The sequence below is a fragment of the Castanea sativa genome, chromosome 1 (genome assembly GCF_040712315.1).
Source record: "Castanea sativa cultivar Marrone di Chiusa Pesio chromosome 1, ASM4071231v1".
NCBI lineage: Eukaryota > Viridiplantae > Streptophyta > Magnoliopsida > Fagales > Fagaceae > Castanea > Castanea sativa.
In genome coordinates, this window is record NC_134013.1 from 36,342,665 (window position 1) to 36,359,618 (window position 16,954).

At 32.6% G+C, this 16,954-nt stretch overlaps 2 protein-coding genes across 3 annotated transcripts; one reads left to right on the forward strand and one right to left on the reverse strand.

Moving 5' to 3' along the window:
- The first annotated feature begins 722 nt into the window (after window positions 1–722).
- LOC142629523 (small ribosomal subunit protein uS13z/uS13y/uS13x) lies at window positions 723–2,526 on the forward strand. Its single transcript, XM_075803535.1, has 4 exons — window positions 723–859; window positions 980–1,140; window positions 1,240–1,428; window positions 2,231–2,526. The coding sequence occupies exons 1-4, from the start codon at window positions 857–859 to the stop codon at window positions 2,334–2,336; spliced, it is 459 nt and encodes a 152-aa protein (XP_075659650.1). The 5' UTR covers window positions 723–856; the 3' UTR covers window positions 2,337–2,526.
- Window positions 2,527–8,255: 5,729 nt separating this feature from the next.
- On the reverse strand, window positions 8,256–14,008 carry LOC142622924 (UDP-rhamnose/UDP-galactose transporter 6). Of its 2 annotated transcripts, none has more exons than XM_075796483.1 (6): window positions 13,674–14,008; window positions 12,432–12,696; window positions 10,143–10,327; window positions 9,856–10,056; window positions 9,406–9,567; window positions 8,256–8,783 (listed from the first exon to the last, which is right to left on the reverse strand). In XM_075796483.1, the coding sequence occupies exons 2-6, from the start codon at window positions 12,559–12,561 to the stop codon at window positions 8,511–8,513; spliced, it is 951 nt and encodes a 316-aa protein (XP_075652598.1). In that variant the 5' UTR covers window positions 12,562–12,696; window positions 13,674–14,008; the 3' UTR covers window positions 8,256–8,510. The 2 variants fall into 2 exon arrangements, with proteins under 2 accessions (XP_075652598.1, XP_075652599.1); XM_075796484.1 differs by having other exon boundaries at window positions 13,571–13,772.
- Between the last annotated feature and the right edge of the window lie 2,946 nt (window positions 14,009–16,954).

Sequence of the window (16,954 nt, forward strand, 5' to 3'; positions counted from 1 at the left end):
TAATATCTCTTTTAATTAATGTAAATATCCATGTGCTTTAAAAAATTAAATAATTTTTTATGACATAATTATCAAAATTCTTAAAATTAATATCTCTTTTGATTAATATAAATCTTTATATACTTTAAAAATCAATGAGATGTTTGGGAGGGGTATTTAAATAATAGTTTTCATTGTTTAAAAAACATAATACATATTTTCACAACACTTTTTTACTCATACGTGTTTTCAAAAAACTTAAATAATATTATTAGAACAACATTATCAAATGGCCCTCAAATAATTTGTCTTTATTTTGTGATACAAAAAAACCTAAAATTGACATTAAGCACATTTTTTTTTTTCGCACATAAGGGAGAGGAAAAGAGGTTCTAACACAAAGGCACACCACAACTTTACTCAAAAGCCATGACAACTTTTAAGGGAGAGTGGAGGCAAGTTATACTACACACAACACACTCTCTTAAGCAATGTGAGACAATTACCTATTCTTTTTTTTTTTTTTTTGAAAAACAAACATATACACACAAGTGAGAGGGAAAGTGGTTCTAATCCAAAGGAACACCACAACTCCACTCAAAGCAGTAAAAAAAAAAAAAATTGTGTGGTTTATTATTTCGGAAACATATAAGTTAAAAAAAGAAAAGAAAAAAAAAGAAGCCATTAAATTAATTATTAAGGGAGGGAGGGCAAAATGGTAAAAAAGGTAGAAAAGTGGAAAACCCTAACGAGTACTGTATATAAGAGAATAAGAAGGCAGAGATGAGAAAAAGAAAAGAAAGAAAAGCAAGAAAGCGGTTTCTCTCATTCACGGCGTCCGTCGCAAACAGCCTCGCGATATCGTCTCTTCTGCAAAATGGTAAATTATATATATATACTCTCTCTCTCTCTCTCTCTCAGCATAGCTCTATAACTCTACTTAGAAGATTTAGATTTAGATTTAGAATGTTGATTTTTGAGGGTGTGAAAATGCGCGCAGTCTCTGGTGGCAAACGAGGATTTTCAGCACATCCTTCGTGTGCTGAACACAAATGTGGATGGAAAGCAGAAAATCATGTTCGCTCTCACCTCCATCAAAGGTATCGGTCGCCGTTTCGCCAACCTCGTCTGCAAGAAGGCCGATGTCGACATGAACAAGAGGTCTTAGATTTGATTTGATTATTTTGTTGTTGTTTCAAATCAAGCCTTATATAATATAATATTTGCTGGTATTGATTTTGAATTTGTTTTTGTTGTTAGAGCTGGGGAATTGAGTGCAGCTGAGCTGGACAATCTGATGACTATTGTTGCCAACCCTCGTCAGTTCAAAATTCCAGACTGGTTTTTGAATCGGAAGAAGGATTACAAGGATGGAAAGTACTCTCAGGTCGTTTCCAATGCTCTTGATATGAAGTTGAGAGATGATTTGGAACGCTTGAAGAAGATCAGGTCCGCTACTTTCTTCTTTTTTAATTCATCTCTCTCTCTCTCTCTCTTTATATGGAATGGAATTGTATGTTTGCATCCTGTTTTGATGCTCGTGGTTTAATTGAAAAGAAAAAAAGAGAGTTATTAACTGCAGTTTGTGTACTATATTCTTGAGACCTAGGAATGGTGTCTTACTTTTGTTTTAAGATTTGTTTCTAGGCAGTCAACACAACCCCTAGAACTCATGGAATTGATTTGAGATTCTTCCCATGATGTTCTCTAGGTTTCATACGAAATGAAATAATATATTTGATGGATGTTTTGTAAATTGTTGCAAGGGTACAAGGACCTGTACCTTAGGTTTCCCAATTATATTTTACCATGTTGCTTGCATTAATGAATGACCTACATAACCGAACTTTATTTACGTTTTGCCCTTGTTGGATAATACTTACCATCCTCAGAATAATAAGAGGAGTTGTTGACAATTGTACTTCAAACATTTGGTATATTAGTGCAAAATATTTTATCCATAACCCTGTGACATTTAATCTGTGGCAGTTGCTTTCTCAAACAATTCTGTAGAGTGTGCCAGAATGTTCTCAAGCTTGTAGAATCACTCTTACTAGCTGTTATTGTTTCTTCTGTGTTCGTAGTCCCCAATATAACATATGTCTTGTGTGATACTTTCTACTCTCTCCTGGTGAAAGAAACATGTCTGTCGGGTGCCAGTATTTCATCTTCTTAATACCATAAAAGGTTGCATTTTAAGTTTTGGCTTGTGAAACATAAGGTAGAGCTGACTCTTGAGACCTGTATGCAGGAACCATCGTGGTCTGAGGCACTACTGGGGCCTTCGTGTTCGTGGCCAACACACCAAGACTACAGGCCGCAGGGGAAAGACTGTTGGTGTCTCTAAAAAGCGCTGAGATTTTTTTCTTTGTTCTAAACTAAATACATATTGTTGGGCAATCCAGATTTTTGGCTATTTAGTATGTTTGATTGGACATTTTTAGATTTTTGTTACTGTGGGCTGTGGTTGGGTTTTTCACTGTGGTTGTGTTTTTAAGCCTGTAACCCTATTATCATATTTGGTCAATTTTGGTTTTTCTATGGTTCTATTAGTGTAGTCCATCTGCAGAGTTGCATTATATATCAAGCAATTGATAAATGCATCCATCTCTATGTATGCTTTCCAATACTTGATTGGTACCATATTTAGTAGAAATTTACGCTTAAACACCAACTTGAATGTTCATACCTTGCTTGATCTCAAGTAATTGGATGTTTGACTTAATGAGATATGAAAGCGAAGGGGGTATGGGGCCAAGTAGGCTAGCTAGATATATCATGGTTGGAATTTCTGGTTTGTAAATTCGATAATAAATTACAGTGAAGGTTGATTGTTTTCTTAACACGATGATGATTTCTACTGATTGTAGTTGAACATAACAAATATCAGGGCGAGGCCAGGCCAGCATGCAACGGGGACAAAATCTTATTATTGGGAGCTTTAGGGCCTGTTTGGTTGGAATGTATTTTTAGGAGTTTTTGAGTCTTGATTCTCTATTTAAGGTGTTTAAACACTGTATTAGAGGACTCCTTAAGATTAGTTTTCAATTTTTGATTCACGTTGCCTAGTGACATTATTGTAATTTGCTAGAAAATTGTAGCACTCACTGGTACTAACAACACAAACAGTCGGTTCTCTTTCTCTTTTCACGAGTAAACTCTTTTCTTTCTCTCTCGACCTGGCCCTTATGGTTTCAGATCTCATGCTCTTTCTGTCACGAGCTTATGCTCTCTCTCTCCTGGAGGTTGGATTGTGGTGGATCTTTCTTTTGGGTTGGTGGGTTTTTGTTTCGGTCTTTTCCTGTTTTTCTTTTTTCTGGGTTTGGATCAGTGATGCAATTTTGGCTTGCTTCCTTGTATTCTCATGTTATTTTTTCTCAGCCCTTCTGCTAGTTCTCCTTTTAATTTTTTTTTTCTTTTGCTTCCTTCTTGTCTGGAGAACGGGCTTGCTAGATCTCAGTTGTATAATACTTATTCATTGGACTCATCATTACAATTTGTCTCAACTAAATAAATATAGCTATTTCGCTTTGATTTAGATGGGTTTGCATTGATTCAGTGAATTGTTCAAGCTTGGACTTGCAGAGAATGAGATGAGACAAACAGGAAAGAAAGAAAGTTATTAGAAATGAAAAAGTGAACAACTTTTTAAACAGCTCTTCGATTTTCCATAAAAGTGACCAACATTAACTGGTTCCTTGTTTATTTTTCTATTGGGTGTTTGTTTGGGAGGAGATTATTTAGGTAAAACTGATTTTTTTTTTTTTACTGAAAGTATTAGATAAAAGTTAGTTGAATAGTGCAGTGTGATTTATATATAGTACTAAAAAATACAATGAGGCTCATAAATAGTAACAAAAATAAGCTAAAAGTGAAAGTGGAGATGAGCTGAAAAATTCAGCTCATCTTAATCGCCCACCGAGTTTTGCAGTAAAAGCTTTTTGTTTAATAAAAAAAGAGTTTTTAATATTTGTAAATATCAATTACGCAATGAGATGGATGTGTGGAACTAGTTTCTCCTTATGTGTTCAGTGAATGAAGGAGAATTCAATTAACAATCCTGAGGGAATGTTTGGTTCTAATTAGAATAACATTTTTCAGTATTTAAAACAATATTAAATATATTTTCACACTTTTTCACTCGCATATATTTCTAAAAAATACAAATAACGTTATTAGAACAATATTTCCAAACACTACCTTACCCTTTTGCAATTGTAATTTCCACTAGTTCATGTTGCTAGTTCAGATCTAGTTGAATATATGTTCATATAAAACTTGCATTTCTGCCTCTTGTGGGGTTCTTAGCCGACAAAGGAGATTTCTGCCTCTTGTGGGGGTTCTTAGCCGACAAAGCTTTTCCTCTGCTTTCAATTCAGTGTTGATTTGGCGAAGAATATATTTGCCTATTATTTTACTATTCAGTTTATTTTTGTTACTATTTATAGATCATATTACACTTTTTAGTATTATTTATAGGTTCTATTGTATTATTTCAACTAACTTTTGCTTTTATTTACAATATTTTCAACAATTTTCAGCTTTAGCAAAATAAGCGGATCTCAAATGGACCCTTAGTGTTTGTTTGGCAAGATTATTTTTGCCAATTTATTTTACTATTTAACTTATTTTTGCTACTATTCATGAGTTCCACTGCATTTTTTGGAACTATTCTCGGATCCCACTATACTATTTCAGCTAACTTTTACTTTTATCTAAAGTATTTTCAGTAAAAAATTTTCAGTCTCAGCAAAATAGGCGGATCCTAAATAGACTCTTAATATTTTATAACTAAATGAGGCCCATCAATTTCATTGAAGCATAGTCCATCCTTAGGACTAAAAGGTATTCAAAAGTATATATGCACACCCTTAGGATTATGTCTGGGCTTACAAATGCACTGAATCAAATTCATATATGATGCTGCGATGGACAATGTCTCTAAATCCACAATGGGCTACTAAATAGGCTTTGATACATACTGTTGATAATAATATGAGAAAAGTGTTAGGTACATCTACACTAATTAAGCTAAACTATTAAAAATTAAAATTGGCCTTTATTCTCCAACTTAAGATGTGATCATTCAATAAATTTAATTGTGATTTAGAAGAATGAGTATTGTAGGTACACAATTTGGAAATAAATAGCACAAAAAGAATTGATTAGTATAATGAAATAAATAAAAAAATTGTGTATTTAGCATTGCTCTATTAATGCAGAATTTTTGGTTCTTTGGACAATATTCTAAGACTAAATGAGGCCTTCCAATTTGATGAAGCGTAGTCCATCCTTTAAGACTAAATAAACAAATATATTCAGAATACATGCAGACGTTGATGGAACTAAATCTAGCCGGAAAAGGAAAAGATTTGATTAAAAAAAAAAAGATTTTTAATTTTAATTTTTAAAGAAAAGACTGAATAACAAGGAGGAAGTTCACTGGGAGAGTGTATTGGGCTTCAAAGAAGCAATGAGGTAGAGTGCTTCGATCAATATTTAAGTACCAGAATAATAATCATATATACCATGTCCATGAGTAATAATGACATTGTATTAAAGAGAAGAAAACTAACAAGATTTCAAAGTCAATATAGCAACTAGCAAGCCAGTAGTCACCAGGTCTGTGTAATCTATCTCCAGAAACAAAAAGGGAAATTAAAACTAACCATAAAACAAAATACTGATTGCCATATCACTCTAAACAGAAGCGAATGAAAACTAAAGATCTTGTAAAATATAAATTGCTATAACTATCCAATGATCCAAATTAACAATTGACAAAATTAAAGAAAAATCACGTGTCCCTTAATTCTTTATCAGATTTGCTGTCATTTAATTAAGATAAGATGCTTTAGAGTTTAGAATGTAGAACCCTCAGAAAATCTTGAAGAGAAAGAAGTTGTAGGGAGAAATCAGTACCACCCAATAAGACGTCAACCTCAAACTTGTCAATGCAACAAGAAGAACCATATAGTACTTCTTGATTCTTGTCACAAGAATGTTGCTTCAAAAGGGTATGAATAAGAGAGATATCGTGACCAAAAGTAGCTTCCACGTCCGAAGTTTGATCCACGACTAGTGCGTTAAAGAAGCTCTCATCAGATGGTAGATTGTATGTCTGTACATGTTCAAGCACAAGCGAGGAGCACTGATCATCATTAATAGAGGAATTCTCTTTGATTGACAAATATTCTGCTTCAGAGATGGAAGTAGTAGTAGTAGTAGTAGTAGTAGAATTAAGAGGAGATATCAATAATGTTCCCCAGTACTCATCTTCTTGAATGGAAAAGCTGTTGAATTCCATGATCAACTGTAAACAGATCAAATTTGAGAGAGAGAGAGAGAACGTGGGTTAGGGGCTGATAAAAGAAACAAAACTGGCTTCGTGATTTTGTATATAATGCCGTTGGAAACTTGGGGTTCAAGCTTTTAAATAAGCCAGACGCTATATTTTTCTTTCCTTCAACCAAAAGGATATGGAGAGGCGGTAGTGAGTTTCATACAACTTTTTTATTGTATTTTTTTAAAAGAGTTCTTTCTCTGTAAGAAAGCAGGGGAAAAAAAAAAGGGTAAACTTTTCATTTTTTTTTAAAGGAAAATAGTCATTAAATTTTCATTTGTTTGAATTTCAATTTTTATACCCTTCGAGATTATTTTTGAAATAATTGTGGTGATTTTGAGTTATCATAACGTGATTTCAATTAATTAAAATTTCAATTTTAAATAATTTGATTTAACTTTACCAGCAATTAGAAATCTCTATATTGCAATACTCCTAGTCCCAAAAAAATCTTTTGGTTTCTAAAAAACATCTAGCTTATGAAGCCACCAAAGTCAGAATTACACTACCTCTTAAAGAATTTTGATCAAACACCTAGTGGTTGACTATATCAAAATGGACAAGACTTAAGTATATTACTTAGGTGCTATTATTTAGGTTTCCCTCTTTAAATTCCGTTATGTGAATTTTTTCTCATAAAATGAAAAAATATTTTTTAGTTAAAAAACCATATAGCTAAATTTTAAGAAACGAACTTAAAGAATAACATTAAACACACTGTACCTAAGTTTTGTACGAAAGTAGGAGAAAAAAAAAGTTAAACTTTTCAATTTTTTTTAAAGGAAAATAGTCGTTAAAATTTCATCCCAAATGCATACTGAGTTTCACAATAAAAACTTTTCGTTTAATAAATAAAAAAAAAGTTTCTAGTATTCGTAAATGTCAATTACGCAATGAGATGGATGTGTGGAACCAGTTTCTTCTATATGAGTTCAGGCGTGAATGAAGGAGAATTCAGTAACGACCCTTACCCTTTCGCTACTTTAATTTCCACTAGTTCATGTTGCTGGTTTAGATTTCTAAAAAGTAGTTGAATATATGTCCATATAAAACTTGCATTTCTGCCTCTTGTGGGGTTCTTAGCCGACAAAGCTTTTCCTCCGCTTTCAATTAATGTTCTATTACTAAATGAGGCCGCCCATCCATTTAAATTTAAGGGTATGTTTGATAAAAATTACTTTTGCCAGCTTATTTTACTATTCAGTATATTTTTGTTAGTATTTATAGGTACTATTACATTTTTTGATATTATTTATAGATTTAACTATACTATTTTAATTAATTTTTACCATTATTTACAGTACTTTTAATAAAAAAATTTCAGTTTTAACAAAATAAGCCTTAAAAGAGTTATTCGAAAGTATACATGCACACCCTTAGGACTATGATGGTGCGATGGACCTCCTCAGCAGTCTTCAAAGTCAGGATTACACAGTAGTTTAAGAGACTTTTGGTCAAAATTCTAACAATTCCTATTACAGTAAGTACAGGGATACAAAAAAATTTACCCAACTTTTTCAGTGATTGGTATATAGAATAAAATTTATATTAGTGATAAGTTTATGTGAAAGTAATGTTTCACTAATTACAACTTGATAACTTATTTTGCTAACTCAATAAGTTATGATAAAAGTGGTAAAAAAATTTGTATTTCTAGTATTGCTCTTCCCATGGACATAAAAGCTCAGAATCACCCCCCAAAAAAAAAAAAATATATATATATATATATATATATATATATATATATATTCTGAATTTCGTAGGAAAAAAAATCATATATCTTATGTCTTAATATCCAAAATGGGAATAAACGGAGCCGATTGATTTCTCTATATTGCAGAGTTTGGCTCGGCTTTTAACTTTGAACTTAAGATGTGACCATTCAATGAGTTTAATGGTGAGCCACAAGAAAGAATATCGTAGGAACAGATAGTTTGGAAATAAATAGCACAAAAAGAATTGATTACTATAAATTATACTAGTGAAACAGAAAAAATTGTAGGGAATCTAAGCCCATCCAGGAATATCCATTCCTTTGATGGGGAAATTTAAAAATAAAGAAATGAAACTAAGGAAAGTTCAAAAATAATTAGAATCAAATGGGTGGTTTTTAATCTCAATCAATAGCTTCCTGGAATCAGCTATCTTTGTATGCTCAATTTTTCCTAAGGAACCTTACACTTTCCCATCAAGTAGGGAGTGAGTGGCTCCTACGCTCCTTTCCACCAGGCTTAGATGAGGCATTTCCGTACCATATCATTCCAACTACCGCTATTATCATTCCCAAAACCACATGCAAATTAAGACCCTCTTTCCCAAAAAAGAAGAATCCCATAATCAAAACAAGGATTGTCTTCATATGACCAAGTACTTGAAAAGATACAGCCGTAAATCTTCCTATGCAAATGAATTGGCTGAGGTTGGTCCCCACAGCAATAGTGCATGAAAGAATTATAAACACCTGGTAAGAGCAAGTTACAGCGGAACTGTGAGTTACAGTACTATTAAAATCAGATAATGTAAGACAAAAGCCAGAAGACATTCACCCCCGTTATGCATGTAAACAAAACGGGTGCACAGTTGTCATGTATACCAACACCACCACATTGAGATGTGGTAAAAAGACACTATAGGAGCTATCATGGTCTTTTTAAATAAGAACCACAAAAAACAAATATACAAAAAAGGTTTGCTTGCTAGACAGAAAAATATAAGAAAGTGCTCTTTGGGTCATTCTTGCTTGAAAAAATCAAGAGAGGGAGAAAGAGGGAGCTTGGTTTAGAATGTTGAGAAAATGACATTTGATGTTCCATTTGGATGCCATGAACAGTTACTTTTTAAAGTTCCTCTCATAACTGGGGAAACCAGTTAAGGAACTTTTCAATTGATTGCATAAAAGCAAACGATAGTACATGTCACTGATGTTTGTTATGCCCATAACAGGATGGTTAAAAACATGAAATTTTAATTTGCATATGATGAGGATAAAAAAACAATTACTTTTTTTTTTGTAAAATAAGTAAAAAACAATCACTTCATATAAGAATCATGGAAGACAGACCATAAATTGCTGCTGTACTTACCAAAGACCACATATTATAGTCATATGCGTCAACTCTTTTGGTTGTCAACCAGTAATCTAGAAAGGGGCCTATTAACAGCAATGAAGCAGCCTGTGCTGGAGCAGTATGTCCCAACAGGCTGAAAGAGCCAAGTGAATACTTCCGTTGAAGAAAATGAACATACTGCATGCAGAGATTTGACACACAAAAAAGAAAAAAGAAAAAAAAAAGATGAGTCTTTTGAACAAAATATAAAAGAATTTAAAAGAGAGAATTCTGTTTATGAGTTTGTCAAAAGAGAGTTAGTAGATAATGACAATTTAGAATGTAATTAACACTATATTTCAAAGGTGTGTGTGCACTCAATTGAACATAATATGTGTCTCAATCTAGCAGACTCCAACATATGTAACTACACATGCACAAATCTTGATAGTTATGTGCACATGCGTAGAGGTATTGACAACTTACATATTGTTGCAGAGCAGTGCTCCAGACAGCTATAAAGGCTGCAATGAAGCCTCTGGTATTAACACTCACATCGGTGACAGTGCAAACACCAACACCCAATAGAACAACTGCTATGCTCAGCTTCGTGTCTCTAGAGTATCGAATTTTGTCCAGCACAACTTCCAAAAGGCAGGATACAGGGATCATACTCAACTTAGCAATCTGTAAATAAAATAGAGAATAACATTCAAAAATTATCCAATAGATTGCCAGAATGAAATCGTAAACTAGATCATACAGAAACTTACCTGATAGAATCCAACAGAGTTCCACATTAGACTAACGTTCATTCCAACAATAGAGAAGTTAGCAAAGATAACAAATTTTAGAAGCTCCAAGAATGGTAGATGAGAGGATTGGATATATCCCAACCACCGTAGGACAACTGTCATCAGAGTTGTTGTTGCAAAATGCAAACCAGTTAATGTTGTAGCTGCAAAAGATAGCAACTACTTAGAACTGTGAACAGACAAATGATGAGCAATATCCTTATACTATAACATACTTTTCAAATTGCTTACCAAACTGCACTCCTATTGATTACATTTTTCTTCAAATTGCTTATCAAAATCACTGATTTATGGACTCAAAGGTCATTAAACAGGACATCATTGTTAGCACCACTGTGCCTCATCCAAACTATTGAACGTACAACTGCACTCCTATTGATCAACTGGCTATGTTGAAAATTAAATGTAATCACTTATTCATTTCCTTAAATTTCCTTCGTGAACTGTTAGCCATCCCAAATCTAAAACAAAACTGCCCTCACTAAGTTATAAATGTCACTGTACCCAAGTCTTGCTTGGATCATCTATTAGCGGGGACTATTAAGGATTCTTCTTGTGCACAAGTCCCCTGCAGTCATGTCTACTTATACCACTCAACCAGTACGCTTGAAGCACCACACCTGCTACTTGCTCCTAAATCCTGCTTTCTACTTTTCTTGGTTTTAATTGGTTTGTTACATAAACAACCACTCTACCGCATTCTCAAGGGGGAAGGAAGCACCAATTAAACTTAAACTCATTGACCTAAATCATGCTCCTTACTCATGAATAATCACATTGTTCTCTCATTTTAGTTTGATTGGAATACATTGTTCACATGGCACTCTGAAACTATTTGTTCTTTGCCCCAAGCTCCAATTCAGTTTTTTTCATCAGGATAGTTTTTAGGGAATTCCAGCTCACAAATTTAACTATCATTTTGTAGGCATATATGATGCAGCATTGAATACCTTTCCATCATGCTCTGACTAATTTTTAGACAATAGGGTAAAACCGTAAAAGCATCTCAGTATAGCACATCTAATTTTCAGCCCCTTATTGAAGACTATCCATCAATGCTTTGTCAGTTAGAACTAACATGAAAGATAAAATCCACATTTCATTTGGGCCATAATTGTCATAATTATAGGAACAAAAGGAAACATTATAGGAACAAAAGGAAACAGAAGAATGAAAATGTTGTGAGACAAATAACTTAAGATTATAACCAATGAACAAACTAGACACTCCGGTCTAAAAGGAACAACAGATAGCCAGATACAAACCAAAAGAGAATCACAGCTTGATCAATTAGCAAACAAATAATTCCAACTTTTAAATCAGAGCTTTCACTATGGTATGAGTCTAATTCAACCACAGAGAAGAGAGAAAAGAGAGTGGGGGGCAGGGGGAAGGGGACGTGCATAGCTTCCTTGCATTGATTTCCACATGAATAGGTAATAAAACTTGAGAGTCCAGTAGCATTAGATCATTGAATGACTTATTAAAGTAAATATATTAAATCAGTGAATGCCATCCCTGATAACCTAATAATATTTAAACTGTATTCCCTCTAACCCTGTGTAAAAAGGATAATATTTAAATTGTCTGAATATTAAGGTTCTCTCTAATAAAATTATGGATAAAAGGAACAACTTCTGGAAACATGGACAATAAAATCAAGGAAAATATCTTTTAATTGAGAAAAAGGGGTCATTTGAAGGTCCCAGCATGCAGGCTCCAAGCAGAAATAAGATGGAGACAGTCCAAACCTTTGAGATTAGAAACATAATGGAGAACAAAACCAAAAGGAGATAATCAGAGGAATGCAGGAAAAACAGAAAACGGAACTCGTACCATACAGGCTTAAAGGCAATAGAAACATGAAGAAGATCATAGACTAACATGATCAGAGAAAACTGTTGATATCAGGAATGAACAAAATACAAAACTTTAGGAAGAAGATTAAGAAGGAAAGCCCAATTCTAATCCAGTAGGAGTTGCACAATATCCATTATCTGAAAACCTAGTAACAAAGCAAATTGTCCCTCTCAACTCCAATGCAATTACTTGCAGCAAGCTATTTAAAGGAGAAAAATAATGCACTAAGAAGAGAGAAAGAATTAGAAAATTAAGTGCACAAAGGTTGTTAAATGGATAAACAGATACTTTTGAAGCTAAGGAGATAATGTGATAAAGTTACTGGAAAAGGCAACATAGATCAAGAGAGAGAAAAATAAAAAAAGAAATGATTTAGGAATACTTTACCGAAACTGAAGCCGTAAGTAGCCATCAAGGCTTTATTGACAATGATAATCCCAACAGAAGTGACAACATTAAACATCCAAGCAGCTGCATCTACAGAAGCCTTCTTATCAGCCTTGCTAGCGGGAGCCATTATTATTATTATTATGTGTTTCTTAAAGTAATTGGCAAGTGTACAGAGTCCTTAACCCTCAGATTACATAAAGAAATCCATCCACATCTGAGCGAAAGTCCAAGAGTTGTTCAACTCACTTAGCAACAAATTATTCTACAAAGAAAAAATTGGAAAAATAGTCAGAAAAACAAATGAAAATTATTAAAATTTGAAATTTCCATTGTAATATTATCCATATCACCATTGTATGCTTTTCTGTGCACAATCAAGATTTTAATGTATGATCATGTTCATATGTGAGAAGTAGTAATCAGTCAGTGTAGAACATCATGCATTATCACATTGTATTCTGCCATCCAAATCCAAAAGCAAAAAAGGCCACAACTAAAGTTAAAGATAGAGGTCTAATATTTCCTGCAGGCAAAATATGTGTGTGGAAAAGTATGGAAGATTAACATTTGATTTCTCATTTATTATTATTATTATAAATTATGATCATTATTATTCTCTGCGATAGAACCAATTCATGAGAGGATATAACATCACCATAAGCATGCTTAGTAAGTGCACAACGAGAATTAATTTTAATTTACAATGTAAGTTAGATTCCCCAATTGAATAGTTTTATTTAATTGGGGAACCAAACTTTGGCCTTTAATTTTATATATCATCAGCTAAGTTATAAGATGTGAACTTGAATGTAGGTAGGAGGTGTAGCACAAATTTGGTATTAGCAACCAAAAAAAAACTCAGCTTCCTTTTAAATTTGAAGCACAATTCAGAAAACCTTCCTTTTAAAGTTTAAGTGCTTAAGCTTAAGCAAAAGAGATCACGCTCCAAAAATTACAGAACCGTACTACTCATCTTTCCATTTTAGGCAGCCAATGCTCTCTCTCTCTAAGGATCAATGGAAATGTAATCATAAAAAATTTATTTAAAAAAAAAAAAAATCAGATTTCCTTAATATATGCAACATGAATGAGAAAAACAGATCTATAAGAATGAGGCAAAAATTAGAAAATCTCACCCAAAAAATCTCAAAGAATTAAGAATCAGATCTAGAATTTCGGGAATAGAGAAAGCGTAAGATCCATGGAAAAATGAGAGAACACAGAACACAGAACACGTACCGGCGAAGAGGAAGAAGAAGAAGCAGCATCAATGAGGGGTGAGGATAAGAGAGTGAGAGCTACAGAAAAAAAGTGGTAGTGGTAGAATACAGGAGGTAAAAGCTTGGATTTGATATTGATATTGATATTGATATTGATGATGATGCGTTTGTTTGTGAATTGTGAATTGTGAATTGTGAATTGTGAAAGCAAAGCAGTCAGTTTAGACTTTTTTAGATAAACAAAAAGCGTTGTGAGTTTGCGAGTTTTTTTCTTTTTTCTTTTTTCTTTTTCTTTTTTGGTTGTTGCTTTTTCAGTTTTCTTGATTTGGCATTTGAGAGAGAGAGGTCGGTCGTGGAAATGTGTTGCAGAAAGCCAATTATTTTTTCAATGCAAAGCAAGCATACGTGAATTTTGGTTCCTAATGGGAAAAAAAAAAAATGCAAAAACACCCCCATATGATGATTACGTGGTTTTTTCTTTTTATTTTATAAGAGCTATAAGAAGTTAGTCCAAGATTCAATTTGGAATATATGAAAAACTCAATGATATAATTGAAAACAATGGGTTGGTTTTGCAATTAACCCAGACCCTAGGAGGTGTTTTTGCATTTAGGTCATTCTAATTTATAAAACCTATTAAATAGTTAAAATATAAAAATAAAAGAGTAATATGATGAGATTAAAATTGTAAACTAAAAACATATGAATTTTTTTAATATAAATGCAAGAGAAAATATATGGTTGATAGATTAGTTATTATCTCTTAAAATCAAATTATGCATATGTACAAATATAGTGATGAAGAATTTAATGACAATTATAAAAGAGAGAGAGAAAAAAAAGAAGCTTTAAAATTAAACTATTGACGATGATTAAATTGTAAATTACACACTTGAAGTTTGGAATCATTTTGATTTTGCCTCTTTAATTTTAAAAATAAAGTTGGATTTGGACCCTAATGTTCTATAGGGTTTTGAATTGAGCACTTCAATTCATACCCCCTCAATGTTGTATCAATTAAGTGCCACAAAAGCACCTAGAACACATGTGAAGTGGGCATATTAAGAAGAAGATGTGGAAAGATCCAAGCCACCAACTAAGATGATGACATCTCTCAAAACCCAAAATCACACATAATAAGAAGAAATAAAAATGCAATTATTGCTTTTAGAACACCCAATCTTGGACAGTTTTCCCCTCTTCCAGTGTATGTGTGCTAAAAATACTTAGTATTCTAAAAAAAAAAAAACTTGAAAAGCTGGAAATATAGCGTTGCTTTTTGGCCCAATCTTAGAAATTCAAGCAAGTACTTGTCTAAAAGTAGCTCCAACTAGACAATTCTAGGCTAGGCGAAGTTGTTAGTTGTGTTGTGTGAGAAGGAAAGAACCTTGACAAGGAAAGATGATTGGGTTTTTGTTAATTTTGATGTTTCTTGGTTAGATTCTTCAATTTTTATTAGATTATTGTCTTTGATGTAAAATATTTTGGTAAGATGCTACAATGTTTTGGAAGTTTTTGATTATTGGACTATTGTCTGATGGTTTTTTAAGAACCACATCTCGAAAAAAAGCAATTGAGTCTTCAAACACGTAACATACAATGTAATACACCTTAGTTTGAAAGTTTTATCAATGAAATCACTACTTAATTTAATTAAAAACAAATACTAAAAAAATGCTTAAAGTGAACATCTTTATTGAATACAAATTGAATTTACATTATTGTTCAGCAAATAAACTGGAATACAAAAATTACACAACTTTTAATCTTAATTACAATCTAAACAAAAAATTACATTGTTTTGCTTCCCTAGTTACATTCTAGAAATTTTTTTATATATAAAAAATTAAATGGATAAAGAAGTAAAGTATAATAACCCAAAATCTAAACTCAAAGACTAGGGGCTCATTTGGTGGCAACATTGGAATATTGGTATTTAAATGATGTGAAAACTGTGATTTAAAAAGTGTAAAGAAAAAAGGTATTTTGAAAACTCATAATGCAAAACTTATGTTTGGTACCATATTCAATAATATGTTTTAAAAACTGAATACAAACAATTGATTGTTTTGTATGAGTATGTATTTTTAAGAAAAAGTTAGTAAATTTTTTAATGTGATCAATAAAAGAATTATTATTTATTAAAAGAAAGAGAAAACTAACATGTGTAACCAACAAGTGAGTTAATCCCATATTGGAAAATGAGTGTGAGTTAAAGATGTTTAAAATCTGTACTATACATTCAAGAGTTAGGCTCTTTTGAATATACACCACTGTAAGTTTTTTTAAAATCTTCTCCCTTCTTTCCGTGTGTGTTAAAAATATTTGGTATTCTCAAAAAAAGAAAAAAAAAAAAAGAAAAAGAAGAGGTCTTCAATCTCTGCTTCCTCTTTGTACTAGGCCCCATCTCCCTCACTGCTCTAAAAAAATTTGAACAATTCAAACTCCAACAACCAATAGGCACTAAAATCCCTTTCTGCCTCCTCTTCGTTGTCATTACAGTGACCTCCCTCTCTCTTCATCGTGGCCAACAACCATTGAAATCCTACGCCTCCTTTGGCAAATCTCATGAATCTTCACAATAAACCAAGTTTGAAAAATTCTTTTCACAACTAGGTAACTCCTTATCAATTACCTCAATGCTCTTCTTTTTTATTTTAAACTCTTTTCACATCTGGATTCTTCAAGTTTGTGAAATGGATCTTTGTAGAATGGGTTTTCAATTATTTCTAAATCTAGGCAAAGTATGGGATTTCAAGTTTGTGAGATGGGTTTTAAAAAGTATGGACTTCTGAGGGGGTGTTTGGTAGATGAGTTTGAGATGAAATTTTTGTAGTTTTTTGAAATTTGTGTGGGTAAAAAAGTGTGTGGAAATGTGTGTAAAATTATTTAAAATATAAAAATGTGAGCTTGAGATAAGATAACAAACAGGCCCTGAATCTTTGTAGAAATGATTTTCAAGTTTATGAGATTGGTTTTTGTAGAATGGGTTTTCAATTATTTGTTTCTAAATAAGAGTTTTTCACATTATTACTTGTACCATCTTCTATTGAGTATTCATTTCGAGTTTTTCACACTATTACTTGTAGGAAAGCTTTTCTTGTTTTCTTCAATTGAGTATTCATTTTTCTCATTACTTTTTACTTATTCTTTTGCTATTTTATGAGGAGAGGGTATTATTTTCTAATTTGGTTGCCACTTGCCACCCAGGAGAGTTTTAAAGTGTTTTGATTGCAATTGATGAGGAAGAGTCCGAGAGAGGAGAAAGAGTTTTTTTTTTTTTTGGCGTGAGAGAGAAAC

Bases quoted from the DNA above. Each gene is read 5' to 3' on its own strand.
- LOC142629523 (XM_075803535.1), top strand. The intron at 1,141-1,239 runs GTCTTAGATTTG...TTTTGTTGTTAG, and splicing joins GATGTCGACATGAACAAGAG to AGCTGGGGAATTGAGTGCAG. The intron at 1,429-2,230 runs GTCCGCTACTTT...ACCTGTATGCAG, and splicing joins GAACGCTTGAAGAAGATCAG to GAACCATCGTGGTCTGAGGC.
- LOC142622924 (XM_075796483.1), bottom strand. From the start codon at position 12,561: ATGGCTCCCGCTAGCAAGGCTGATAAGAAGGCTTCTGTAGATGCAGCT. The intron at 10,328-12,431 runs GTAAAGTATTCC...TATCTTTTGCAG, and splicing joins TACTTACGGCTTCAGTTTCG to CTACAACATTAACTGGTTTG. The intron at 9,568-9,855 runs GTAAGTTGTCAA...CTCTGCATGCAG, and splicing joins GCACTGCTCTGCAACAATAT to TATGTTCATTTTCTTCAACG.